General features: G+C 40.0%; 1 protein-coding gene across 20 annotated transcripts in view; it reads left to right on the top strand.

Moving 5' to 3' along the window:
- The window catches only part of cacna1db (calcium channel, voltage-dependent, L type, alpha 1D subunit, b), an 85,115-nt gene that overhangs the window by 37,796 nt on the left and 20,299 nt on the right, over positions 1 to 27,020 (top strand). For 6 of the 20 annotated variants that reach the window (XM_036007748.1, XM_036007733.1, XM_036007737.1 and 3 more), the window contains exons 7-31: positions 23 to 219; positions 2,601 to 2,704; positions 4,126 to 4,295; positions 9,741 to 9,815; positions 11,936 to 12,020; positions 12,139 to 12,165; positions 12,673 to 12,833; positions 12,965 to 13,190; positions 13,977 to 14,184; positions 15,691 to 15,811; positions 15,978 to 16,092; positions 16,236 to 16,296; positions 16,377 to 16,437; positions 16,691 to 16,835; positions 17,059 to 17,188; positions 21,905 to 21,964; positions 23,494 to 23,600; positions 23,790 to 23,877; positions 23,977 to 24,084; positions 24,172 to 24,224; positions 24,329 to 24,475; positions 24,781 to 24,982; positions 25,361 to 25,519; positions 25,961 to 26,071; positions 26,461 to 26,538. In XM_036007748.1, coding sequence (XP_035863641.1) covers positions 23 to 219; positions 2,601 to 2,704; positions 4,126 to 4,295; positions 9,741 to 9,815; positions 11,936 to 12,020; positions 12,139 to 12,165; positions 12,673 to 12,833; positions 12,965 to 13,190; positions 13,977 to 14,184; positions 15,691 to 15,811; positions 15,978 to 16,092; positions 16,236 to 16,296; positions 16,377 to 16,437; positions 16,691 to 16,835; positions 17,059 to 17,188; positions 21,905 to 21,964; positions 23,494 to 23,600; positions 23,790 to 23,877; positions 23,977 to 24,084; positions 24,172 to 24,224; positions 24,329 to 24,475; positions 24,781 to 24,982; positions 25,361 to 25,519; positions 25,961 to 26,071; positions 26,461 to 26,538 — 2,999 coding nt within the window. Of the gene's footprint in view, positions 1 to 22; positions 220 to 2,600; positions 2,705 to 4,125; positions 4,296 to 9,740; positions 9,816 to 11,935; positions 12,021 to 12,138; positions 12,166 to 12,672; positions 12,834 to 12,964; positions 13,191 to 13,976; positions 14,185 to 15,690; positions 15,812 to 15,977; positions 16,093 to 16,235; positions 16,297 to 16,376; positions 16,438 to 16,690; positions 16,836 to 17,058; positions 17,189 to 21,904; positions 21,965 to 22,050; positions 22,111 to 23,493; positions 23,601 to 23,789; positions 23,878 to 23,976; positions 24,085 to 24,171; positions 24,225 to 24,328; positions 24,476 to 24,780; positions 24,983 to 25,360; positions 25,520 to 25,960; positions 26,072 to 26,460; positions 26,539 to 27,020 lie in introns of all 20 variants that reach the window. The other 14 variants (XM_036007740.1, XM_036007744.1, XM_036007747.1 and 11 more) reach the window with 9 other exon arrangements.

Genomic DNA, 27,020 nt, shown 5'->3' on the forward strand with positions numbered 1-27,020 from the left:
CTGTCTTACTCTGTGCCCCCAGGTGCCCTCGCAGAAGAAGAGCCCACACCGTGTGCTGTATCAGGGCACGGCCGTCATTGCCTGCTCAATGGTACATTTTGCAGAGAGGGCTGGCAAGGCCCCAACAACGGAATTACCAACTTCGACAATTTTTTGTTTGCCATGCTCACAGTGTTCCAGTGCATCACCATGGAGGGCTGGACCGACGTTCTCTACTGGGTAATCTGCCACTCTGCATCAAAATTACTCTGATGATGCCCAATTGGGGCGGTATATGTTTTGGTTTATTAATTCCATGTGTGTCACTTATCAGGTTTTTGACTGTGACAGAACCTTGTAAAACATTGTGTGACTTCCAGCATATTTAAAGCTATGCTCATGTCATCTTGGGCAATTTTAAGATTGCAGCTGAAAACAAGGTGAGATATTTATCATGATTACCCCATGTAGAATTGCCTTATTTGCTTGAAAGGGAATTCAATTTTTCCTCATTTTATATGAAACCTATTTTAGCTCAAAATATTCATTTAAAGGATGGTCGTATTTCAATATATTGAAGTCTTAACTTCTTCACATGATTAAGGTCATGTGCATTATATGGGCAAGGCAACTACCATTGTATTATTATATTCACATAGCAAATCACTGAAACATGGACACAATGAATACGATGATATACAAAACAAAGGTGTTATGCTTAATACAATCACACAATCACAATAATAATGTCTAAAGATAAATTAGAAGGTTTTACTGAAAATGTGCAGGCTACAAGCAACATACTCATTGAGGCCTTTAATATATAACATCTTAAATTACATTCTGTCTTTTCTAAAAATTAATTTTTTTTAATTACAAAGTAGTCCTCATTGAGAACTGTAGCCTGACCCTGAAACATCACTCTTCTTTCAGTTGATAACAAGTGTTTTAAAACTAAAAAAGCCAGGCTCACTTTAAAACCATCAGCTTCTCATTAGCAAAAATCACCAACAGCTTTTAATTAGCCAAAACACTTACAGGATTGAAGCTCAACTCACAATGAGTTTTCATCAAAATCCACCCACATCCTTTTATTGATGGAGACCCTCGTCTATGAAATAATGAACCTCTCTCCCTCCTTCTCTGTGGTCCTTTCTCGCTCTCTCTCACAGACTCTTTACTTCTCTTATGCATGTATTTGTTACCATGGCAATCCAATGCTTTTACTGCTGTTAAAGTGGAAGGAAGCAAACTCGACAAACAATAGCTAGATAGTTAGCCAGATGGATAGATTAACATCTGACCTCTGACCTTTCACAGAAATCAATGGAATTTCACTGCAGGGTGGGAGGCTGTTTATTGTGCTGTGGCTGGAGGCAGAGTTAGGGCGTTGTGTCGTCTCTACCAGCCGCATTGGGTTTTTTGGGGGTTTTTTTGCAACATATTTTACTGAAAACTGAATCAAGTTACATAGAAATGGACATTTTGTACAGTTTACATTTAAACAGAGAAAAGACACAAAAAACAAAGTGACACAGAGCACAATAAATTATACACAGAAGGCAAAGAAAAAGGCATTGGGTTTTACTTCAGAGGGAATATGAGTGTTTGAGCAGAATTGCATGCATGTACATGGGGCAAAGAAAAGTAAAGTCTCAAGTGTGTGGATGTTATTTGGACTGCGTAAGAAAGTCAGTTGTGTGGTTATAAATGGACAAACTTCAACTATCAATTGTCTCTTTGCCAAACAGCTCTACTAAAAGGCACTTTATCTCTGTAGTGTTGTCATTTGCCACATCTTCATCACTAATAAACATCCCATCTTCTAATACCTCCTCTACTCATTACTAACCCAGTTCTCTCTCACATGGTGCCCTCTAGTGGTCACAGTTCCTGCTCCAGTTTTAGTTGTAGCTTTCCCACCGAGGGACATTATGGGCTTTGAGCTGCCTTCAGTCGATTACATTTTATTTTAAATACAGTACTGGAAAAGTGGCACCCTTGAGCTAAGCAAGATGGACGTTTCCTCCAAAAAGTACACAAAAGCCTACACAATTAAACTAATGACAGTACATCTGATTACTTACTTTCAAAATTTAAATTTTTAAGGATGTGCCTGGAAGTAAACTGTAAATAGCTAGAACGTTCAGAAGCACTAAATACTGTTTTTGTTTTCATTAAATCAGGTCATAGGTAATACTATGTGTGGTGCATAAAGGTGCAAGTGAGTAGAGGTGTTTTTTACTGGCAGAAGCTGTGAAAAATAGCAGCAGTACCATCATCCCATTGGCCAGTCTAAACGAGCTGTCAAACCAAACATTTGGTAGAATAATATACTCAGTTATGAATGAATAAATGAAGTGTTTAGGACCTTCTCTTCCTCTTTTTTCTGTCCTGTAATTTTCGGAAGTCTGTCTTTTCAAGAGTTATCAGTCTCTTTGGGTTAACTCGAGTAAAACAGTTCAACTCAATAATACAAGTTTTATGAAACAGGAAAGAATTTAGAATTCAAAAAAGATTATAAAAAAGAAGAGAATATGTGCACAATTATGAAACATGAATGAAACATATGAATAAATCATGTCTTATATGTCTTCTTCTCTACTTGTGTTTCTATTTAGATGAATGATGCAATGGGCTTTGAGCTGCCGTGGGTCTACTTTGTCAGTCTGGTCATCTTTGGATCCTTCTTTGTTCTCAACTTGGTTTTGGGTGTGTTGAGCGGGTAAGTGTGCTTGTGTTTATTTGTGCTTTTGAAAATATGTTGTCCTTTTGTCCTTTTCATTAACTGGTCACTTTTATGACTTGTTTTAATGTGCTTTAATGTGCTTTTAAATGCGCCGAACTCAATCAATACACCAATTTGTTTCAAACACTAAGAAGTTTCTATAAATAATGAATAAAAACTGTAAATGACCCTGAAAAGGATAAGCAGTTTTAGAAAATAATCGATATAATGTTCAGTGTTTGTTCTGATCCTGTACGGTATTATCTCACTCAGATTTGACAGTCATTATAGTAAGTAAGTAATAAAAAATATAGTATAAATACATTTATAAATAAAAGTTAAAAAAAATAAATAGCATAAATAATTTCTTTTTATTTCTAGAGCACATTTAAACACAGCTTAAGCTGACCAAAGTGCTGTACAAAAAGTGCTAAGGTGCTTAAAAAAGAACATTGAAATGTAAAAATAAAAAGTAGAAAGAAAAAATAAAAAGAACATCCCAACGACAACAAAAAGCAGCAAATCACAAATACAGAATCATTGACATGATAACAGATTGAGAGATTAGTGTGTTAAAAATGCCAGTGAGTAAACATGTGCTTTTAACCTAGAGATAAAAACAGAAATGGAAAGAGCACATCTGATATCTAACAGCAGCTGGTTCCACAGTCGTGGCGCAGCAACTGCAAAGGCCCTGTCACCTTTTAATTTGAGCCGTGATCGGGGGACGTACACAAGAGATTTGTCATCAGATCTAAGAGACCTTGGGGCTGAGTGCTGGTGAATAAGATCTGTAATATAAGATGGTGCCTAACCATTAAGAGCCTTGAAGGCAATCAGCAGGGTCTTAAACTGGATTCTGAAGTGGACGGGGAGCCAGAGAGGCTAGCACTTGGGTGATGTGGTCACATTTTTTAGTACCAGTCAACGTCCTTGCAGCTGCATTTTGTAGATGACTTAATGAAGACTGGGGAAGGCCTAAATAAAGGGAGGTGAAATAGTCTAGTCTGGATGTATTGAAAGCATTACTTTTTCCATATCATGGAAGGACAGAATTGGCTTGAGTCTGGAAATGGTTCTTAACTGATAGTAACTAGTTTTAACAATAGAGAGTTCAGAGTCAAATATGATACCAAGGTTTTTTGCATGTGACTTCACATGAGGTGACCTAGCATACTGGTGAGATGATTTCTGGACTTAGAGGGACCAAAGATAATTATTTCAGTTTTGTTATCGTTTAGTTAAGTTATTTTGCCGTCCAACCTTTAATGTCTATGACAATCTAGAAGAGGCTGTGAGTCCCTAGTTTTTAGCAGGAGATACAGCTGTGAATCATCAGCGTAGAATTGACAGGACTTAAGCAAACTAGTAATGCTGTACCCTTAATACCTCCACCAATTATTCTCTGCCCCGTCCAGAGAGTTTTCCAAAGAGCGAGAAAAAGCCAAGGCTCGGGGAGATTTCCAGAAGCTACGTGAGAAGCAGCAGTTAGAGGAAGACCTGAAAGGCTACCTGGACTGGATCACCCAGGCTGAGGACATCGACCCTGAGAACGAGGAGGAGGGTGACGAGGAGGGCAAGCGAAACCGTGAGTTTCCTTGATTTAATCTATTTTGTCCCTCTGTCCTCTAAAGGAGGGAAATGAAGAATACAAACAGAACTGTACGTTACCAAGCCTAAGGTTCTTCTGCCTTTAAATAATGTTGCACATCTCTTTATCTCATTGATAGTAAAAGGAGGCAAGTGAGGAGGGCAGACCATTACTCATCTATCTGTTGTTATTCCACTCTGACAAGCTCACTGATGCTTTGCCTTAAATGTATCATAAAGGAAGTGTTTTATGTATGTGGGACAAATACCCTGGCTCAGCTAATACTGGTAAGACATGACTTTTCCCCCACAATTAGACCGACTTTTTCAAGCACATGAAGAGTGACCAAATAAAACTGCTCCTTTACATTACATGTCATTTAGCTGACGCTTTTATCCAAAGCGACTTACAGTTGCTACATATGTCAGAGGCTGCACACCTCTGGAGCAACTATGGGTTAAGTGTCTTGCTCAGGGAGACATTGATTGATGTATCGCAGTGGGAATTGAACCCAGATCTCACACACCAAAAGCATGTGTCATATCCACTGTGCCATCACCACTCCTCTGACATACTGACAGGTTACACTTAGAAATTACATGCTGAACAACAAGAAGGGACAGTATGACATGTTGCCAATTGTAGACAACACGCAAATGTCACCTCATAAATTTTATAAAATACATCTTTTTCCTGGCATCATCTTGCGCAGTTTGGCCATTTCAATAAGAGTGAATCATTCCAGAAAACAGTTACATATTGTACCAAAATGAGACATTCACCACCAGAAAAATCACAGAGACTCTTTTTCTGGCAAAATGTCTGTTATTGAGTGAAGCACGTAATGGTTTAGTATTATAGTAGTACTCTTAAAACAATCTTAATTTCAATGTTTTTGCTATATTACATTGCCTTTATATTTTATATTTCTGCCGTTAATTAGGTCAATGATAGAAGTAGAATATATTTTCTTCTGTTTGCTTACACCACTTGTATGTGAGACACAATGTCCTGCAGTATCACATTGTGTATATAGTTTCAAAGTGAAGTAGTGAAGTAAGCGAGTGTTTTCTATGGTGTGGCCTTGTGTGTGCTGTCACCATGACAACACAGGGGTAACTGTGGATGTTAGGTTGTGTGTGTGTGTGTGTGTGTGTGTGTGTGTGTGGTATGAGAGAGACGATATTGCTTATTCTGATCTGGCGGAGGCTTATTGTGGGAACAGGATGTTTGCATCCTGTGTGGTTTTCGGGTGAGAAATCAAATTCAAATACCTAGAATCCATTCACATGTCATTTCTGACTAGTCATTTGACTTGTACAGTAAATGGGATGTGGCTGCTGCAGACTGTTTGTGTTGACAGTGGAAAATTAAGAAATCATTCACCCTGATGCAAATTCAAAAAATGCACAACAGGAATGCACTACTGTTTTTTTCTTGTGTAGCATAAAGGGACTACAACTGAATTTTGTTGTGCAGCCATGTCTTGTACAATGAAAATACACGATCCTTAAATAAATAGGCTGTAGGTGGTTGCATGAAGCATTGTAAGAGTTTCATTAAATATGCAGTTATGATTTACTTATCTGACCACTTCCAGGAGTCTCTGAAAAGGCCGGTCCAGACTTTTTGTCTTCCAGACTTCTTGCGGCTCTGGGCTGCAGTTATGAAGGTAAATATGGTGCAAAAAGGGAGAGCTTGTAGAATACAATGTGAGAACTTGCAGAACAAAAAATCTGAACTTGTATGTTAAAATTTGCACTTGTAAAAATTTAATTTGCACTTGTAAAAATAAAATTTGCACTTGTAAAAAATATTCACACACATGTGATCTGAATTTGAAGTCATACAAAGAAAAAAAACATGAGAGCTTGTAAAAAAAATCTGAACTTGTAAGTTGAAATTTGCACTTGTAGAAAATGTTCACACACCTGTATTCTGAATGTGAAGTTACAGAAAAAATATTCACAAATGTGTAGATTGATATTTACATGAACACAATGACAGCTGCAAACTTATAATGCAACATTTACTCGTATACTTTTTTTTTTACTCTGGTTCATTTTCAATCACAACCACAACTCCGTGATTACAACCTCTGGAATCTGTCACTGCAACTTCACATATGTGCTCTCTCGCATCACAAAGTGGCGAATCTGCGCACCTCGACTTTCACAACACTCTTGACGATACATTTGGTGCAGAACTAATTTGTACCTGTGGACTTAGGCTGTGGAGCTCTGAGCTAACAGAACGGGAAAAGCCTTCTTATATACAGTCTATGGGAAAAGCAGGGTTTCTATCGCCAGATGAGGGACAACTCTGTCCGGCTTATTTATGTAGCATGGAAACTTGGTGGAATAGCATGCTAGCGTTAGCTAACTATCAGCCAGCCCGCTTCTAAATAAATACCTTTTAATTGTCTAAACATTTTTAACAGTCAAACTAAAACACTGGCGGTGAGCTCCACGGCCTGCAGCCGCAGACGGACCGTCATCAGTGGGTAACAGGTGCCAAGTTTCGCATCCCTACCGAGAATTGCATCCACTAGGGAAAATAATGATTTTATAAGGCAAAGTACTGTTTAAAAACTAGGCAATAGTAAATCTCTTTGTCATGTTCATCAATAATGATTAGGATTTTAGAAGGTTTAGAGACATCAATGTTTTATCATACTCTGTAGTAGCATTTCCTTGCTACCTAGATGCAATTTTCGGCAGCAATGAATTCTGCAGAAATTATTGTTTCTGCCCAAGCGGGTGCAATTCTTAGCAGGGATGCACAACATCAGCAAAGCAAGCTCTGGTCATGGCCGGGGGATGGGCCGCTGCTACCGGATGTGGGGCTCTCCGTGTCCCGCTGGAGCTCCGACTGCAGGTCGAGGTCGGCAGCGAAGCTTTCTGGCAAAAGCAGTGTTGCTACGCTGGTCGATCCCCACTGATGACGGTCCGTCTGCGGCTGCAGGCCGTGGAGCTCACCGCCAGTGTTTTAGTTTGACTGTTAAAAATGTTTAGACAAAAGGTATTTATTTAGAAGCAGGCTGGCTGCTAGTTAGCTAACGCTAGCATGCTATTCCACCAAGTTTCCATGCTACATAAATAAGCCGCACAGAGTTGTCCCTCATCTGGCGATAGAAACCCTGCTTTTCCCATAGACTGTATATAAGAAGGCTTTTCCCGTTCTGTTAGCTCAGAGCTCCACAGCCTAAGTCCACTGGTACAAATTAGTTTTGCACCAAATGTATCGTCAAGAGTGTTGTGAAAGTCGAGGTGCGCAGATTCGCCACTTTGTGATGCGAGAGAGCACATATGTGAAGTTGCAGTGACAGATTCCAGAGGTTGTAATCACGGAGTTGTGGTTGTGATGGAAAATGAACCAGAGTAAAAAAAAAAGTATACGAGTAAATGTTGCATTATAAGTTTGCAGCTGTCATTGTGTTCATGTAAATATCAATCTACACATTTGTGAATATTTTTTCTGTAACTTCACATTCAGAATACAGGTGTGTGAACATTTTCTACAAGTGCAAATTTCAACTTACAAATTCAGATTTTTTTTACAAGCTCTCATGTTCTTTTTCTTTGTATGACTTCAAATTCAGATCACGTGTGTGAATTTTTTTACAAGTGTAAATTTTATTTTTACAAGTGCAAATTAAATTTTTACAAGTGCAAATTTTAACATACAAGTTCAGATTTTTTGTTCTGCAAGTTCTCACATTGTATTCTACAAGCTCTCCCTTTTTGCACCATATTTACCTTCATAGCAGTCCATGTCATAGTGTTGTAAATGAGGACAAATATTTCATTTGGCCCTGTAAAAAGAAAGAAATGTGCTTTCTAGCTACATCTATAAAAACGGAGGACATATACTGTACTGTATGTCACTTGCTATCCATTGGTTGAGCAAAATAAAACAATATACCAAAATTACAAAGAGAAGCAGAGAAAAAGAGAGTACATGCAGATGAGTAGGGGAGAGAAACTACTGCAGACTGGAACAGAAACTTAACATTAAAGGCACATAACAAAGGATCAGTAGTTAAAATTCTCACCTCTGACATCAAAGCACACTGCTGTAAAGGGGTTTTCGCAGTTTTCATCATTCCATTGTCCATTATCATACATTTGTGTGCAGTCACTGTTTTTATCGTTCGGTTCTTCGAAAATGTTTACAGGTCTTTGGGAGTACTACTGCATATGTGCATATAGGTCCAAAAATGAACAAATATCTAGGGTTGTGGAGTTAGAAAGACCTCCCTGCTCCTCATCTCTGCTTGAGGCTCGCGGCTACATTAGCAGCTACTAGCGTAACACACCTGAATCTCCAACCCAATTATGGGTGGTAGTGTTGCATTGTGGGTAATGTGGGCGGCAGGTTTTTGACATATATTGTTACATACAGTGCCTTACAACCATTCACATTTCGGCTAGTGCACATGCACCTGTCTTTATATCCTCCAGCAATTGTCCTGCTTTGACCTCTGCTGTCACTGTTTTAGACTAGACACCCGAGACAACACACTAACTTTCTCTCCTTGATTCCTGCAGTGACTGTGTGCCTTGTAAAAAACTCTTTGTCTAACATTAGTTTTTTCCCTCTTCTTCTTCTCCCTCTGCTTCCTTTTGTTCTTATATCTTCTTCCAAATTTTTTTGTAGTTCTCTCTCTGCCTTCTATCTTTTTTCTCTTTCTAAAGTCTCATTAATTGCTAATCCTTTCCTGTCTAATATTGTATTAATAGTTACTCTGTCCAGAAATCATAGACCTAAAATTAAGCCTGGCTGATTTTTGCGCGGATTTAGAGAATTTTTGAGGCCGATGTTGTTAAGAATTTAGTATGGTTAGTTTTTGCAAAGAATTTTGAACATTGAGCACGAGTCTGTTTAAAAACTACATCAGACATTCTGTACTGCACTTATTATTTGTCTGCTAACATAAAGTAACCATGGCTAATATACATATTATTAAACAACCATTGTCTACTAGATACTACTATCATACTTCACTTAGAAAGTGTCTTGTGTAAAATGTCGTTTTTATTGGCATGTCAGCACTTGTGCAGCATGTACAAATTATTATGAATACTAAAAAACTATTTTCTTTACTGTATTGTCTCAAGGCCTCTTTAACCTTTCTATTTTGTTATGTGCCAATCCCATTCATGCTAGAAGTGAATAATTTACTGAAGTAAGACAAGATAGTCCAGATTCTACAGTCAATCTTTTATGGCAAGAGGATATTACTGTATGTCCTGTACATTTGTTTTGTAGCTTTTCTGGACATGGTAGCTGTGTTTGTGGTGTAGTTTGTATTGCAGCTGTCTTTTGCTGTACATTCCTCTCTTTCTCTCTCTCTCTCTCTCTCTCTCTTGTTCTGCTGTGTACTGACTCACTGCTTCCTCTGCTGTCTGGCTGTGTGAACTGCATGTTGGTAACACCAAGGGGTCACGCTGGCTGACCTCACTGAGAAGAAGAAAGGAAAGTTTGGCTGGTTCACTCAGTCCACAGAGACACAGGGTAAATGCGTTTGTGTGCGCACGAGTGCCTGGGAGTGTGTGTGTGTGTGTGTGTGTGTGTGTGTGTGTTTTTGCACGTTCATAAGGACAGTTCATCGTTGTCCTGGAGGGCTCCTCTGCTTGCATGTGCTTTGCTTTTGTGTTTGCCTGCCCTTTTCTTCATTGATCAATGTCTGACCCCTACCATCCTCATCATAAGCAAATCCATTTCAGTGAACAAATAACAACTTTGCATCACATTGTCCTGTACCAGCAAAGAAAGCCTATCTAGTGAAATGAATGAACACTTTGCACAACAGATGAAAGGCTAATGGAGGGAAAAAGGTCCTCCTGCCTCCATGTCACAATACAGGAGGCTTTTAATTTAAGGAACAATAAAACTAATGTTACGAATAACACACTCAAAATAGAAAGATTGGCATTCATCTTGAAGGGCATCACAGGCTCAGTGGTTAGCATTCTCGCCTCACAACAAGTAGGCACTGTTAAGCACTCGGTTCGATCCCGGTCTGGGCAGCCTTTCTGTGTGGAGTTAGTATGTTCTCCCCGTGTTAGCGTGGTTTTCATTGGGTTGCTCCGGTTTCCTCCGTGGGTGGTTCGTGTGGGTTTCCTCTGCGTGGACCAGTTTCCCCTCACCACCAAAAACATCTATGTAAGGTTAGTGCTCTTGTCAGTGCCCAATGTCCAAAAGGCACTGGCAAAAAGACTGGAGTTAGTCCTACTGCTCCTATGTAGGCATATAGGATGGGTTAAATGCAGATGACACATTTTCATTTCTCTGTGATTGCCCACAAAGGCACCGTTAACCTTTTTGTTTTGTTTTTTATATTTAGCATTTTAATGACACAGAAGCACATGTACAGTAGCACCTTCAAAGACACTGTATAAAATATGTTTTTTAAACTAAAGTTGAATGTACACCTCTGTTACTATACATAAATATATAGTATCAAAAGCTATAACTTTAAATGAATAACACGTCTTACAAGTAAACCATGCACGTGTGAATTTAGATGTTTCCAGCCAATTCTTAAACGTTTTTTTTGCCAGCAGCATTTTATTTTAGTATCGCTTTAATTATTACATCCTGAAACACCTTGTAATGTATAGAAAAGCATAATAATGTTTTAGTCTCATGTTTACTATAATCAGAAGTAAAACAGAATTCAAAGTCAAAGTATTTGTGTTCAGAACTCTCATCCAATCATCATCATTTTCCTTTCATTTGTCATTAATAATGACCATATTTTATGCATGTACAGTATACATGATTTCCAATATACTGTATGCTGTAACCCTGTGACTATGTAACTAATACTTGTTGCAGCAAACTGACCTTGACCAAATAGTCTGATCATATATTTCAACTGGACAATGCACTCAGTACTTAAAATATGCAACATTTTCAAGTAAACTCTTTTATCTTTTATTAACAATATTTGTATTTTTGATGTTTCCAATTGATAAATGTTTTTTTTAAATGACAAGAATTATTTACAAAGTCCAATTTGACTCAGGTCTGGCAGCATGTACTCACTGTGACTTGATCTATAAAGAAACCTTCAAATTCATAACATTTTGGATAATGTCAGTCTCTTTCTTTGAGAACAAAAATAATTTGTGTCATTAATGTCTTTGAGAAGGAGTCACCCAGTATTTTCTATTTACACCTGCATTTTGGTTTCCGGTGGTTTGGCTTGGCCTGTAAGCTTTGAGAAACATGAGCTGACACAGCAGAAAAGGTCAAATTGTAGATGATCTAAAAATACAGGACGAGTTTATTGTAAAGTGAAGGCTTACAAGAACCGTGTTTGTTTATTTTGCAGTTGAGTCTCATAATAGTTTCAGTCTAATGTTTGATTCTCTATGCATTTGCTCTATATATTTGGTTATCTATAATCAGAGAATTGTTATTTTTAATATAGAACCAAGCCAAACCAAAAATGCATGTGTATCAATAGGAAAATCTATGATTATGTGATTTTCATTGGTGAAACCTGTTTCCTTCAGGATACAGTTTTTTATGTCCTGAACCTCTTTGTTAACTTGGCACCTTATCATCTCACATTACTTTTTCTTGTTTATGTGTGTGTGTGTGTGTGTGTGTGTGTGATACCGCAGCGAGCATGCCCAGTGAGACAGAGTCAGCGACCACAGAGAATCACAATGGAGAGGAAAACAAGTCACCCTGCTGTGGGCCGCTGTGGTGAGTGTTACATATTGTTGTTCTGACGAGCCAATAAAAAAAAAAAGGTTCATAAAGGACAGTAAGACACATGTTGTTGCCCAGTATTTAAAGTTGCCTCATCTTTTATTTTCCCCAGTCAAAAAATTACTAAGTCAAAGTTCAGGTTAGTACCTTGGTACTGTATGCCACTGCATGGTAAATGCCTTCTTCATTCATGTATTGATTAATATCATCTTGCATGGTTAATTCTTACCTCATATTGGAATTGCTCAGATCCCCAATGTTTTCATCTAATATTTTGCGATTGATCCAATGTCTGTCATGTTTTATATCTGATCAATCCGTCTTTATCCTGATCTCGCTACTTTCATCATTGTGTTTTCTTCCCTATTTACTCACCTAAAATCCAATCCAGTCATCTTTGTACTGTAATTAGTATGTGTCCAGTTGTGCTTTCATGTTAACTGTATATGTGAGAAAACATTCTAATCAAATTCATATACACATGAAGTCCAAAGTCAGCAGAGTTAAGTTAAATTCAATGAAATTTCACCACTAAAGAAATATAAGTTTTGATTGTGTCCTACTAAGTCTTATTTTGGAAGTCACTCTGAATATGACCGTACGTATGCTGAGCATTGATCCTAAAGTAGAACTATTTGTCTGTCAGTCGTCAGTCGCGACGGTGGAACCGTTTCTGTCGCAGAAAGTGTCGTGCAGCCGTGAAATCGGTGACGTTTTATTGGCTGGTCATCATCTTGGTGTTCCTCAACACTCTCACCATCGCCTCTGAGCACTACAACCAGCCGGACTGGCTGACGGAAGTACAGGGTATCTATTTTTTGCTCTATTCTGTTCTATTTGGTTGCTAAACATGTATTCAGTTCCGTTTTCTTGACTTTGTTCAACTGTGAGATGTTTGATAATATGTTCTTAAAATAAGTCATCTCCTCTCCTTCCAGATGTTGCCAACAAAGTTCTTCTGGCGATGTTCACCATGGAGATGCTAGTGAAGATGTACAGCTTGGGGCTGCAGGCGTACTTTGTGTCCCTGTTCAACCGCTTTGACTGTTTTGTGGTGTGTGGAGGCATTGTAGAGACCATCCTGGTGGAGCTTGCCATCATGTCTCCACTGGGCATCTCTGTATTCCGTTGTGTACGACTGCTTAGGATCTTCAAGGTTACACGGTGAGCAACAGAAAGTCATCGTGTCAGTGTTTTCTGGATGAGATAGAGATGACTGAAATGTTTCAGGCCATATTCTTTCCTTTATTCTTAAATAGGGAACATGTGTTGGCAGCACAGATTGTTTTCATTTTTCTCGCTACTGACAGCACTCCAAATTTACAAACAACAGAGCTATGTGTTGAAATTGACCGGAATTCTCCTTTAAGCTTATTGATGGGGCATTACGTTTGCAGCCAGGCTGTACTGTAGGGAACTGTTGTGATCTAAATAATGTTTCAAAAAGTAAACAATTAGTTATTAGGTCAGACAGAAGTTTACGTCCAGTATCTGACTGCCATGATGCTTGCCTTATTATCCAATCCAGAAAAAGGTCCCCATTGTAGTTTGTAGAAGAGTTCATAAAGCTTGTTGCTCCTTCCTTTGTTTCCTGTCATCTCTCTATTTTCGCTATCTAATAAAGGCAATGTCCCAAAACGTCCCAAAAATAATAATAAAAACAAACTAACTAACAAAACACCGGCCTAGTGAATACAGCAGGTACAGTACCATATTTTCAAAGTGAGTATATTGCAAGACATATTGCCTGATGCAGGAGAATATGGTCTTCATGCCTTGTCTAACCAATATTATCATTTCCATATTTTCCCCTCATTACCTTCACTTGTGTGTGTGTGTGTGTGCGTGTGTGTGTGTGTGTGTGTGTGTGTGTGTGTGTGTGTGTGCGTGCATGTTTGGTATTCCGTGTGTCTGTCCGTTTGTTAACGTTTTATATTTCTTCTTCTCCAGTCATTGGGCATCTCTTAGTAACCTGGTGGCCTCTCTGCTTAACTCCATGAAGTCCATCGCCTCACTGTTGCTGCTGCTCTTCCTCTTCATCATTATTTTCTCCCTGCTTGGCATGCAGCTTTTTGGGGGCAAGTTTAACTTTGATGAGACTGTGACCAAAAGGAGCACGTTTGATAACTTCCCCCAGGCCCTGCTCACTGTGTTCCAGGTGAGTGTTTGCAAGAATTATAACATTCAATCACAGTGTCCAACACGCTTGATAAGGAAATCATACTATAGTCTGGAGGGTGCAGAGTGGCACAATACGTGTTGTTGTTTTTTAACTGTTAAAAATGAATGACGATAGAAATGAATCATTTAAAACAATTCCTCTATTTACGGAAACCATGATCTAGCGATGATTAAAATTAGGGCTGTCAATCGATTAAAAAAATTAATCTAATTAATTACAGATTCTGTGATTAATTAATCAAAATTAATCGCATACATAATTAACGGTGCCTGAACCGATACTTTTTAAGAAAGTAAAAAAAGAAAAGAAAACAAAGGGTACTAAACAACAGTTGGTGACATTAAAGAACGGCTTGTTTATTGCTAAGGCCATATGGTCAAAATTAAATGATTTAATAATAATGTATAACAATAACAATAACTTATTTCACTAGTAAATTGCTGTTGAACGACAAAAACAACCACCAAGGACATTTACAATAACTTCAAATGCACCACGAAGCTGTAGTTTACCAGTTTCATTGAACGCACCATCTGTGTTGTTTTTCCGACGGCAGCTCGGCAGCTGCAGATTGTTACATCCCGCTGTTGAGTCAGTCTTCTACAGTAAAACACAGTCAAACTTTACACCGTTCAGCGTTAGCTGTCAGCATTTTAACCGTGTTTAATCCAGCTACTAGCTAGTGGTAGGCTAACGTTAGCTGCTGTCGAGTATAGTGTTAACTAGCGTCGCATGCAGCGGTGTTTGTGTTGCCTTCAGAGCACCAGAGGGAAGTGCAGACATATCAGTGGCACCAGATTTCGGTAGCCAGGGTTGGCAGGAAGAAGATTTTTACAAGTAAATGTTCCAGTTAATGATCCAGGCAGCACATTCTCGTCTCCCTCCTTCATTTTACAGTCGAATGGTGGCTAGAACGGCTCCGGGTCAAACGTCAATATGGAATGGATTAATCCGCGTCAATTTTTTTTTTTTTTTTAACGCGTTATTTTTTTCTCAGATTAATTAACCGAAATTAACGCGTTATTTTGACAGCCCAAATTAAAATACATATGACTATAGTCAAAAGAAAGACATGGTAGTAATGTTATATAATTTGCTAACATATGAAGAAATTAAAACTCACCCAGAAGTAAACATGAATGCTTTTAATCCTTTTTAGAACATGGGGTAGTGGTGCACTTCAGCCGCTGGTGGCCGAAATGAGTAACAAAAATGTACCTGCCAAAATTGTTTTTTTTCCTCCTGTTTTTACTAATGAAAAGGCACTTAGAAAGATTGTCCTGGCAAAACCTTTTTCTTCACCTGGTCTTAAGTCATATAATCAAATAATTAAGGTCAGACTTAGAAAATGGACCATTGGTTTTTTTCTTCTTCTCATTTGCCTCTCATGGCTTCCGTTTTGTACTCTATCTTAGTTGTTAATTGTTTCATCACGGTTAACATTTTAAATGAATGGCTTCCACTGTAAATTGGGTTGGCCAGATCTTGACAGGAGAAGACTGGAATACGGTGATGTATGACGGTATCATGGCGTACGGCGGTCCGGCATCCTCTGGAATGGTGGTCTGCATTTACTTCATCATCCTCTTCATCTGTGGAAACTGTATCCTAACACACACACTTGTCACACACAACTAAAAATACACATTTTCACGCTTGCGTGTGTAAAAAACTTTTGTTAATATTAAGCCAGTTGATGTTTCATATTCTTAAAGCCCAAGTGCGTCGTTTATCTTGGTCAGTCCTTCCTCCTTAAGTCACATGAACAGACATCCTGCTAAACGTCTTCTTGGCCATCGCTGTTGACAACCTGGCAGACGCAGAGAGCCTCAACACAGCACAGAAGGAAGAAGAGGAGGCCAAGAAGAGGAAGAATAGTGTCAAGTACAGCTTGGGACATTTCACATTTTAATTTCTGTTCACATTGTCTGTTTGACATTCACACATTTGTTGCAAGCACTTTCTATCTGCTGAAAAAGTAGCCTTCTGCCTTGTTAGTTAATCCATGTTTTATCTGTCCCTAACAGGGACGCAAGCACAGATAAGAAGAGAGTTGAAATAATAGACGTCAATGATGGAGAGACCAAGGTAAAAGACAAAGACTCGCTCTAGTTCTCTTCATAATACCTGCAAACGGTGTTATTAACAGACCACCTGTCTTAAAGGTGGTGCCAGCGGAGGCCTTGCTGGAGGAAGACAAAGAGTCATATCCTGCCATCCACTCTTCAGGTAAAAGTCACGTGTCTTGAGTGAGAAGGACTCAAGTACATGGACATAAAGACTGCACATTTATCAAAAGTGCATCAGCTCAGTCTTTTAAAACAGCTTTTTGGTCAGTTTAAAGCAGTTCATGTAGCAATGACATGGCACTGAATTTGGTTTTTAAATGTTCAGTTGTCATGAGCATCAGTAAGGAAACTACAAATACAACTGAAGGATTGTTTTCATATTAAAAGGGATTAAAATGACTTCTGTTTCCTAGCGTGTGATGATGACGACGATAAGGGCGTTCTCCCAGAAGTCCCGCCAGGGCCTCGCCCTCAGAGGCTGTCTGAACTCAGCATCAAAGAAAAGACTCTGCCCATCCCGCGGGGCAGTGCCTTCTTCATCTTTAGCAGCACTAACCCGTGAGTCTCAAACACGCTGTTTGGTGCTATTGATACTGAGGCACAGGAACCAGTCTACTTGTACTGTCTACCTGTACTAACAGAAACAACTTTACAATCAGCAATCGCAGAGGCACAAAGCTCAATAAACGATGTGTCTTGTTACACACTACACACTGTGCATTATCTTCCTCTGTGCCTCTTTGTGTCTCCATTTCTGCTTCTTTGTTTTTTTCTGCTGTAGGTTTCGTGTATTCTGCCATAAGCTGATCAACCATCAGATCTTCACCAACCTCATCCTGGTCTTCATTATGCTCAGCTCTGTCTCTTTGGCTGCTGAGGACCCAATACGCAACTTCTCTGCTCGCAATATTGTACGTAGACAACCACCGGGACTTTAGTCTTTAACTATCCTAAAAGGCTACACCGCATCTTTTACACATCATATTTGGAGGTTTTATTTGTCTCAACACTGCAGACAATCAGCCTTTATCACAGCAGACATTTTGACTTGTCACAGTAAGAAAAGCACAGGTGTAAATGAGAAAAATAAATCAGAATCAGAAAGGGCTTTATTGCCAAGTACGTTGCACATACAAGGAATTTGTCATGGTGTTATTGGTGCATGTCACACATTCAAATATAAGAAGGATAAAAATATAAGTATAAACATATACACACAGTATGTATTAATAACGATAAAATAGATGTAAATAAATAGTAAAATAAGTTAAACCGTATTAAAAAGGAACACTACAGCAGAGAAGGTACAGTGGCAATGAGGAGCCAGAGGTGGGGTGTTGAGAGAGTCAGGGTGGGTTCCGGGCCTTGTTAATAAGGCTAGTGGCGGAGGGGAAAAAACTGTTTGTGACGTGTGGTTTTGGTCCTGATGGACCTCAGCCTCCTGCCAGAGGGGAGTGGCTCAAAGAGTTTGTGTCCGGGGTGGGAGGGATCGGCCACAATCTTTCCAGCACACTTCAGAGTCCTGGTGGCGTATAGGTCCTGGAGCGGCGGCAGATTGCAGCCAATCACCTTCTCTGCTGACCGAATGACACGCTGCAGTCTGCCCTTGTCCTTGGCAGTGGCAGCAGCGTACCAGATGGTGATGGAGGATGTGAGGATGGACTCAATGATGGCTGTGTAGAAGTGCACCATCATTGTCTTTGGCAGGTTGAATTTCTTCAGCTGCCACAGGAAGTACGTCCTCTATTGTGCTTTCTTCACGAGGGAGCTGATGTTCAGCTCCCACTTGAGATCTTGGGAGATGGTAGTTCCCAGGAAGCGGAAAGACTCCACAGTGTCAATTGTGGAGCCACAGAGGGTGATGGGGGCAGGTGGGGCTGGGTTCTTCCTGAAGTCCACAACCATCTCCACTGTCTTTAGAGCGTTGATATGAAGGTAAATATGGTGCAAAAAGGGAGAGCTTGTAGAATACAATGTGAGAACTTGCAGAACAAAAAATCTGAACTTGTATGTTAAAATTTGCACTTGTAAAAATAAAATTTGCACTTGTAAAAAATATTCACACACATGTGATCTGAATTTGAAGTCATACAAAGAAAAAAAAACATGAGAGCTTGTAAAAAAAATCTGAACTTGTAAGTTGAAATTTGCACTTGTAGAAAATGTTCACACACCTGTATTCTGAATGTGAAGTTACAGAAAAAATATTCACAAATGTGTAGATTGATATTTACATGAACACAATGACAGCTGTAAACTTATAATGCAACATTTACTCGTAGACTTTTTTTTTTACTCTGGTTCATTTTCCATCACAACCACAACTCAGTGATTACAACCTCTGGAATCTGTCACTGCAACTTCACATATGTGCTCTCTCGCATCACAAAGTGGCGAATCTGCGCACCTCGACTTTCACAACACTCTTGACGATACATTTGGTGCAGAACTAATTTGTACCTGTGGACTTAGGCTGTGGAGCTCTGAGCTAACAGAACGGGAAAAGCAGGGTTTCTATCGCCAGATGAGGGACAACTCTGTCTGGCTTATTTATGTAGCGTGGAATAGCATGCTAGCGTTAGCTAACTATCAGCCAGCCCGCTTCTAAATAAATACCTTTTAATTATCTAAACACTTTTTAACAGTCAAACTACAACACTGGCGGTGAGCTCCACGGCCTGCAGCCGCAGACGGACTGGCCAGAAAGCTTCGCTGCCGACCTCGACCTGCAGTCGGAGCTCCAGCGGGACACGGAGAGCCCCACATCCGGTAGCAGCGGCCCATCCCCCGGCCATTACCAGAGCTTGCTTTGCTGATGTTGTGCATCCCTGCTAAGAATTGCACCCGCTTGGGCAGAAACAATAATTTCTGCAGAATTCATTGCTGCCGAAAATTGCATCTAGGTAGCAAGGAAATGCTACTACAGAGTCTGATAAAACATTGATGTCTCTAAACCTTCTAAAATCCTAATCATTATTGATTAACATGACAAAGAGATTTACTATTGCCTGGTTTTTAAACAGTACTTTGCCTTATAAAATCATTATTTTCCCTAGTGGATGCGAAACTTGGCACCTGTTACCCACGGATGACGGTCCGACTGCGGCTGCAGGCCGTGGAGCTCACCGCCAGTGTTTTAGTTTGACTGTTAAAAATGTTTAGACAATTAAAAGGTATTTATTTAGAAGCGGGCTGGCTGCTAGTTAGCTAACGCTAGCATGCTATTCCACCAAGTTTCCATGCTACATAAATAAGCCAGACAGAGTTGTCCCTCATCTGGCGATAGAAACCCTGCTTTTCCCGTTCTGTTAGCTCAGAGCTCCACAGCCTAAGTCCACAGGTACAAATTAGTTTTGCACCAAATGTATCGTCAAGAGTGTTGTGAAAGTCGAGGTGCGCAGATTCGCCACTTTGTGATGCGAGAGAGCACATATGTGAAGTTGCAGTGACAGATTCGAGAGGTTGTAATCACTGAGTTGTGGTTGTGATGGAAAATGAACCAGAGTAAAAAAAAAAAGTATACGAGTAAATGTTGCATTATAAGTTTGCAGCTGTCATTGTGTTCATGTAAATATCAATCTACACATTTGTGAATATTTTTTCTGTAACTTCACATTCAGAATACAGGTGTGTGAACATTTTCTACAAGTGCAAATTTTAACATACAAGTTCAGATTTTTTGTTCTGCAAGTTCTCACATTGTATTCTACAAGCTCTCCCTTTTTGCACCATATTTACCTTCATAGTTGAGCTCTAGATTGTTTTGGTTGCACCAGGTCACCAGGTGGTCAGCCTCCCACCTGTAGGCGGACTCGTCTCCATCAGAGATGAGTCCGATGAGGGAGGTGTCGTCCGCAAACTTCAGAAGCTTGATGGACTGGTGACCGGAGGTGCAACTGTTGGTGTACAGGGAGAAGAGCAGAGAAGAAAGAATGCAGCCCTGGGGTGATCCGGTGCTGATGGACTGTGAGTCGGAGACGTGTTTCCCCAGCTTCACATGCTGCTTCCTGTCAGACAGGAAGTCAGTGATCCACCTGCAGGTGGAGTCAGGCACACCAAGCTGGGAGAACTTCTCCTGAAGCAGAGCCGGGATGATGGTGTTGAAGGCAGAGCTGAAGTCCACAAACAGGATCCTGGCGTAGGTTCCTGTGGAGTCCAGGTGCCGGAGGATGTAGTGGAGGGCCAAGTTGACTGCATCGTCTACAGACCTATTGGCTCTGTAGGCAAACTGCAGGGGGTCCAGGAGGGGGTCGGTGATGGCTTTGAGGTGTGAAAGCACAAGGTGCTCAAATGACTTCATAACCACAGAGGTCAGGGCGACGGGTCTGAAGTCATTAAGTCCTGTAGTCCTTGGCTTCTTGGGGACAGGGATTATGGTTGAGGTCTTGAAGCAGGCTGGCACATGACATGTCTCCAGTGAGGTGTTAAAAATGTCTGTGAACACTGGAGACAGCTGATCAGCGCAGTGCTTCAAGCTTGATGGGAAGACAGTATCCGGTCCAGCAGCTTTCCTGGGATTCTGTCTCCTAAAGACTTTGTTGACGTCCCTCTCGTGGATGGAGAGAGTCGTCACTGAGGTGGGAGGGGGGGTGGAGGTGGAGGGGACCTTTAAGGAGGGCATTGGTGGGGGGGCCCAGGCCCCTGTTGAGGTGGGGAGGTGGAGGTGATGCACAGTGTAGCTGTAGGGAGGTGTTGTGGGGGATGGTGTCAGGACTGTCCTTTTGTCTTTCAAATCGACAGTAGACAAATGATGGCTGAATTCCATTTAGCTGCTTCAGTTTCAGGGTCCTGGTATAGAAAGACAGGTCGCACTTAAGTCCTGCCCACACCGGAGGGGGAAACAATTCATCACTCTCCATTGACTTTGTATTGCATGAAGGGGCCTCCTTCTCAGTTCCGTCTGCTAGCAAACAACAGAAAATTGCCAGAAAGCTGCTGTGTGGTGGGATGCACTACCAACAGGGTAAAGAACCCATAACTAAGTTTTTATAACCCGCTGAACCGAAAAACTAAGCCTTTGAGAAGACAAAAGGGGATACAAGATAAGATATATAGACACGAGGCATCAGCAGGAAGAATGGGAAAACTGTGGGATCCTGACACTTAGGAAGTCAAATATCCAAATGTCAGTTTTAGATAACTTATTTCTGTAAGTTATCTAAAGCATTTGGACAGTATGCAACTTGTGTTACAGTGGAATGTGACTGAGCCATCGTTAATGTTACCTCTGCCTTGACAAGTCAAAGTGTCTACTGAGAAAAAAGCCTATGGAAAGCATGATTGGGCAAATGACACTCAAATAACATTACATTTTACCTCCTGCCTTAGCTACATAAAAACACAAAGTACATTGTGCATTTTTTGATGCCAGGGAGTTAGTAATATTAACCAATATGCGTGACCAACAGTAGTTTTCTTGTTTTGTTTTTTTCATAAAGCCACAACACATTTTCTGCTCCCCTACTTACCAACATATATCACTGCCACACAATACTGCATCAGAATCTTGCCCCGTGCACCTTTAATATACCAGTAGCGATTTTCCATCTGTGTTAGACTTACTGTATAATGCATCTTGTTGTGCTGTTATCTTGGAATGACTTGAACTTGTGCATTGCCTCTTGCAGATACTTGGTTATTTTGACTATGCTTTCACCGCAATCTTTACTGTTGAGATCCTGTTGAAGGTAAATTACCTCTATGCTGTGTTGTGCTGTGCTGGGTAGAGCTTCAGTAACCCTGCGTGCTTATGTCACTCTGATTGCCTCCTCAGATCCTAGGCTATGCAGACTATGTCTTCACTAGTATGTTTACATTTGAGATCCTTATTAAGGTAAACAATAATAACTGTTGCCTCAGCAACAACCCACCACTTCCAAGCTTGCTGCACACGTCCTCCTTCCCCTCATTTTGGTCTCTATAATTTTTGGTCAAAATGGCCGTCTGCTTGTCTTGTTGTCATGACGCCTATCGGTGGAGATCATGCATTTTCGTCAGATATTCTTTTGTCTGTCAGTCACATTTCCATCACGGCCCACTTCCCCCTCTTCATCCTCGACCAGTTTATGGACCAGTGGCTCTCCAGAGTACAACTACTTTCTTTTCCTTTTTTAACATTCTGAAGAAAAAAAAATATATGCCACTTGAATCTCTGTCAGCACCATTGACTAATAGATTTCCACATTTTGAACAACAGACATTTTTGATTTTAATTTGAATTATGTTGAATTTGAAATACTCTGGACTGTGGAGAGATGAACTTGAACTTGAACTAACAAGCTTTATATTCCACTGCCTGATTACATCCTGTAAACACAGATATGCCCCTTCTTTCATGTCTTTTTTTTTACTAATGCACTCCCAAGTAATATGCTTGAAGAAATCAGTACCAATCTATTATTTTTGCTGTTAGAATGAAATCCTCTGCCTTACCCCTTTGCTCGCTGCATGCCTGCACCAGGCAAATCTCATGTATTATGGTTTAAGCCTATATAAGCCTAAATAAGCCTAAGAAAATTCGATCAGGAGAGGATTAAATGCTCTGCCTCTGGCTTAATCTGCACCGGAAATGAGTGTAGTGGCTTTTGAAAAATGTTCCCCGTGTCATGTCGACATTTTGCATTGTATATGATCTATCTATTTTTGTGTGTGTGTGTGTGTGTGTGTGTGTGTGTGTGTGTGTGTGTGCATCTTTGACCACAGTATTTTGTGGTATTTAAGTGTTTGTGAGTGGAAGTCAAGGCTTATCTTGTCTATTCATTTTTGTTTCAAAATGGTTTAAATATTGAACCAAACATATAAGAAATATTGCTTGAAACTATTGTTGCTTACGCAATATTAGAAGTGCTAATCTGTTTGTGTGTGTGCTTGGTCTAAGTAACATAATTACCTGACAAAATGAACATAGCAGATACATTTCACGCAGGACCATCAACTGGGAAACTGCAGATCAAATGAAATTGTTTATTGTTGTCATGAACCCTCTGAAATGCAAAAGCAATATGAATGTAAGGGAATATACAAAGAAGAAAATGCAACATAAAACTTTTTTTTTTACAAAATGGTCTTTTGAAAATTGACACTGTAAATAGTTTTAAGTAACAGATCATTTAAATAGTAATAACAGCCATTTAAATCCCATTTCAGCTGCCCCTTGTATGTGTTTGATGGCAGATATGTCTTCTTTAGTCCTGACTGTTGTCTCTCCTCTGTCCAGATGACAGCGTTTGGAGCGTTCCTTCATAAAGGGGCGTTCTGTAGAAACTACTTCAACCTTTTAGACCTGCTGGTCGTTGGTGTGTCTCTGGTCTCCTTTGGCATTCAGTATGTATCGATCAATCATTTTTTAAATGTTGAAATGTAGGATTGAGCAACTGTGTGGCATTTTTGCCGTAACATATAAACATTTCTCTTTGCTCTGCTAGTGGCAGAGCTGAAAGGAATGCCTCCATGACACCATGCCCTTACAATTGCTTAGCTGAATCCACAGATGTGTTCTTCTATCTTCCATAGGTCCTCTGCTATCTCAGTGGTGAAGATTCTCCGTGTTTTGAGAGTCCTCCGTCCACTCAGGGCTATCAACCGAGCCAAGGGACTTAAGGTCAGAATGACAACACAACATGGAGTGTATCTGCGCCTTTGCTTCTGATAAAGTACTGTGTATTGCTACTAACAGTGTATAACTGTGTGTCCTTTGCAGCATGTGGTCCAGTGTGTGTTTGTGGCTATCAGGACCATCGGCAACATCATGATCGTCACTACGCTGCTGCAGTTCATGTTCGCTTGCATCGGAGTGCAGCTCTTTAAGGTACAGTGAAAAGATGGAAAGAGAGATGGAGAACAAATAAACAAGGAGCACCTCTGACTTTCTCTTCTGGTTTTTTTGTTTATGTAGGGGAAATTTTATCGCTGCACAGATGATGCAAAGTCCAGCCCAGAGGACTGCAAGTAAGTTTGATTTAGATTCTTCATGGTTTCCAGCTTTGGACATTGGCCTTCATGAGTGTCTCTGTGTATGTGCTTGTGGTTGATATTTCATCTTTAAATCACAGAGGTACCTACATTCTCTACAACAACGGGGACACAGCACTGCCCATGGTGAAGGAGAGAATCTGGTACAACAGCGACTTCAACTTTGACAACGTCCTTATGGCCATGATGGCTCTTTTTACTGTCTCCACGTTTGAAGGATGGCCCACGTAAGTAATGCTTTGTGTCTGAGGTAGAATTCAGATTTGCCTATCATTATAGAGAATAATAAGATTTATTTAACATTTGATAATCATTCACCTTTATCTTAGTCTGAATTAAAATTCTCCATTTCCACCATTTTCAATAACCAAAGGTAAAGCCCTCTCCAAATTGTTTATAATTTTACTATTTTGTGTGTATAAATGTGCTTAAAGTACACTATGTAGTATCATTAAACAAACAACATCAGCAGAGTTGATATGACTAATTACTGTTCATTATCTTGACTTTCTCTGCGTTTTCGACCCTGCAGTCTACTCTACAAGGCCATCGACTCTAACAAAGAGAACATGGGTCCCATCTACAACTACCGCATTGAGATCTCCATCTTCTTCATCATCTACATCATCATCATCGCCTTCTTTATGATGAACATCTTTGTCGGTTTCGTTATTGTCACCTTTCAAGAGCAGGGGGAGAAGGAGTACAAAAACTGCGAGCTGGACAAGAACCAGGTAGGAGGGAGGTGTGGTGTTTGTGCATGATATTGCTGTGTATTGGTGCTTTTATTGAACATTTTAAATTCATTAGAAAAAAAAATCTGTTCAAATGATCAAGTATGTGTCGTCTGTTGATTCCAACCAAATGGATATGGTTAAATAATGATGTATATTTTCCTTCTTTCAAAAATAAAAGCTGATGTAGTAGAAATGGATACAGTAAAAGCTACAGTCCATTTTTGCTCAAATCTGATGAAACATCTACTGTTACTTATTACTGATTGGTGCAAATAGTGCCTGCATCTTTAACAGATGACATGTTACACTTGTTCAAGAGTCTGTTTGTTTGTCTGTTTCTCTATTTGCCCCCACCTACCCTGACCACAACTGCAGCGTCAGTGTGTGGAATATGCTCTTAAAGCTCGTCCTCTGCGACGCTACATCCCCAAAAACCCTTACCAGTACAAGTTCTGGTATGTGGTCAACTCTACTGGCTTTGAGTACGTCATGTTTGTCCTAATCATCCTGAACACCCTGTGTCTGGCCATTCAGGTAAGTGCTTTCTATTCAAATTCAAATTGACATAAACTAGCCGGTGAATCTGCTATCAGTCATCATAAGTGTCTAATTTATTCAATTCTTTTTTTATATATATTCAATATCTGCGGTGCTGCATGCAGATAAAGTGATCTAACTTCCTTTCCTTATAATCTGAATAAAATTTGTTGTCTTGTTTTCCTTAACAACCACCAAGACATAACTACTAATATTGTTGTTTTTATCACTTAAAAGATCTAATCTCCATGTAGTGTACATTCTTTTGTTTGTAACAATGGGTATCATGACCTTTCTTGCAATGATTTATTGCCGAGGATTCACCCTCTATCTATTACACAGTGCATGGCAATTACTTAATACAGATACAGTACATGTATTATTAATAAATGTTTGTTGTATTATTTCTGATCAGTATGTCTGCCTGTCTCTTTCCAGCACCATGGTCAGTCTCACCTGTTTAACTATGCCATGGATATCCTCAACATGGTCTTCACTGGGGTTTTCACTGTGGAGATGATCCTCAAGCTCATCGCCTTCAAACCCAGAGTAAGTCTCCTCTCCTCTCCTCTCCTCTCCTCTCCTCTCCTCTCCTCTCCTCTCCTCTCCTCTCCTCTCCGCTCCTTTCCTCTATATTTAACAAAATATATCCAAAACTACCACCAGTTCCTTAAATCATCTTGTTTACTGTTTTTCCTTTTAGATCTTCCTTTATATTTTATCCGTAAAAGAGTATATTTTTTTAGTTTTTATCTTTACCCAGCCTTCATACACTCTTCCTGTCCCTTTTACCTCCCCTCTTGGCTCTTTGCCAGTCGTCTATCGTCTTCTTCCATTAATCCACACTGTAACCTCTCTACCTCTTCTACTTTCCTGCATCCCCCTCCTCTCCTGCCTCCCCCTATCCTCCTGCTGGCTATGCATGCTGCCATGATCAGGGCTATGTCGGGGACGCCTGGAACGTCTTCGATGCTCTGGTCGTGATTGGCAGTGTAGTCGACATCATACTCAGCCAGGTAGAAAGACGTTAGTATATACAACTCTTGCTCTCCCACTGCTGCTGCTGCCACGTTTTTTCCGCCCTTCACATCTTTCCTCCTTTCCTTCCTTCCTTCCTGTCTTAATTTTGTGTCATCTTTTTAGGTTGGCTTGAGCCAATTGCTGCTCATGAAGCAAGTCTGTTGAATCTGTTGTGGACTTAATGGTTGATGAGCCCCATAGACCAAATACATGCTGATTGGCTATAAAAATGTCAGCTACCTGTGTGTTAAATACCAACACATGCATTACATTAAGCCACTGCTCCATACCGATTACATCTTGTTAAATTGTTTAGTTTTAAGTCTATGGTGGCCATTTCTTTTAGCCTGCCACTAAATCAGTGGCAGTAAATGACTTTGGAAATGGAAGAGGAATGATAGATGGTTAATTTATAATATAGTATAGCTAACTTTTTAAATGAATCTTTCTATAAATTAAATATTTTTATAAATTGAAC

The sequence above is a fragment of the Sander lucioperca genome, chromosome 12 (genome assembly GCF_008315115.2).
Source record: "Sander lucioperca isolate FBNREF2018 chromosome 12, SLUC_FBN_1.2, whole genome shotgun sequence".
NCBI classification, from domain to species: domain Eukaryota; kingdom Metazoa; phylum Chordata; class Actinopteri; order Perciformes; family Percidae; genus Sander; species Sander lucioperca.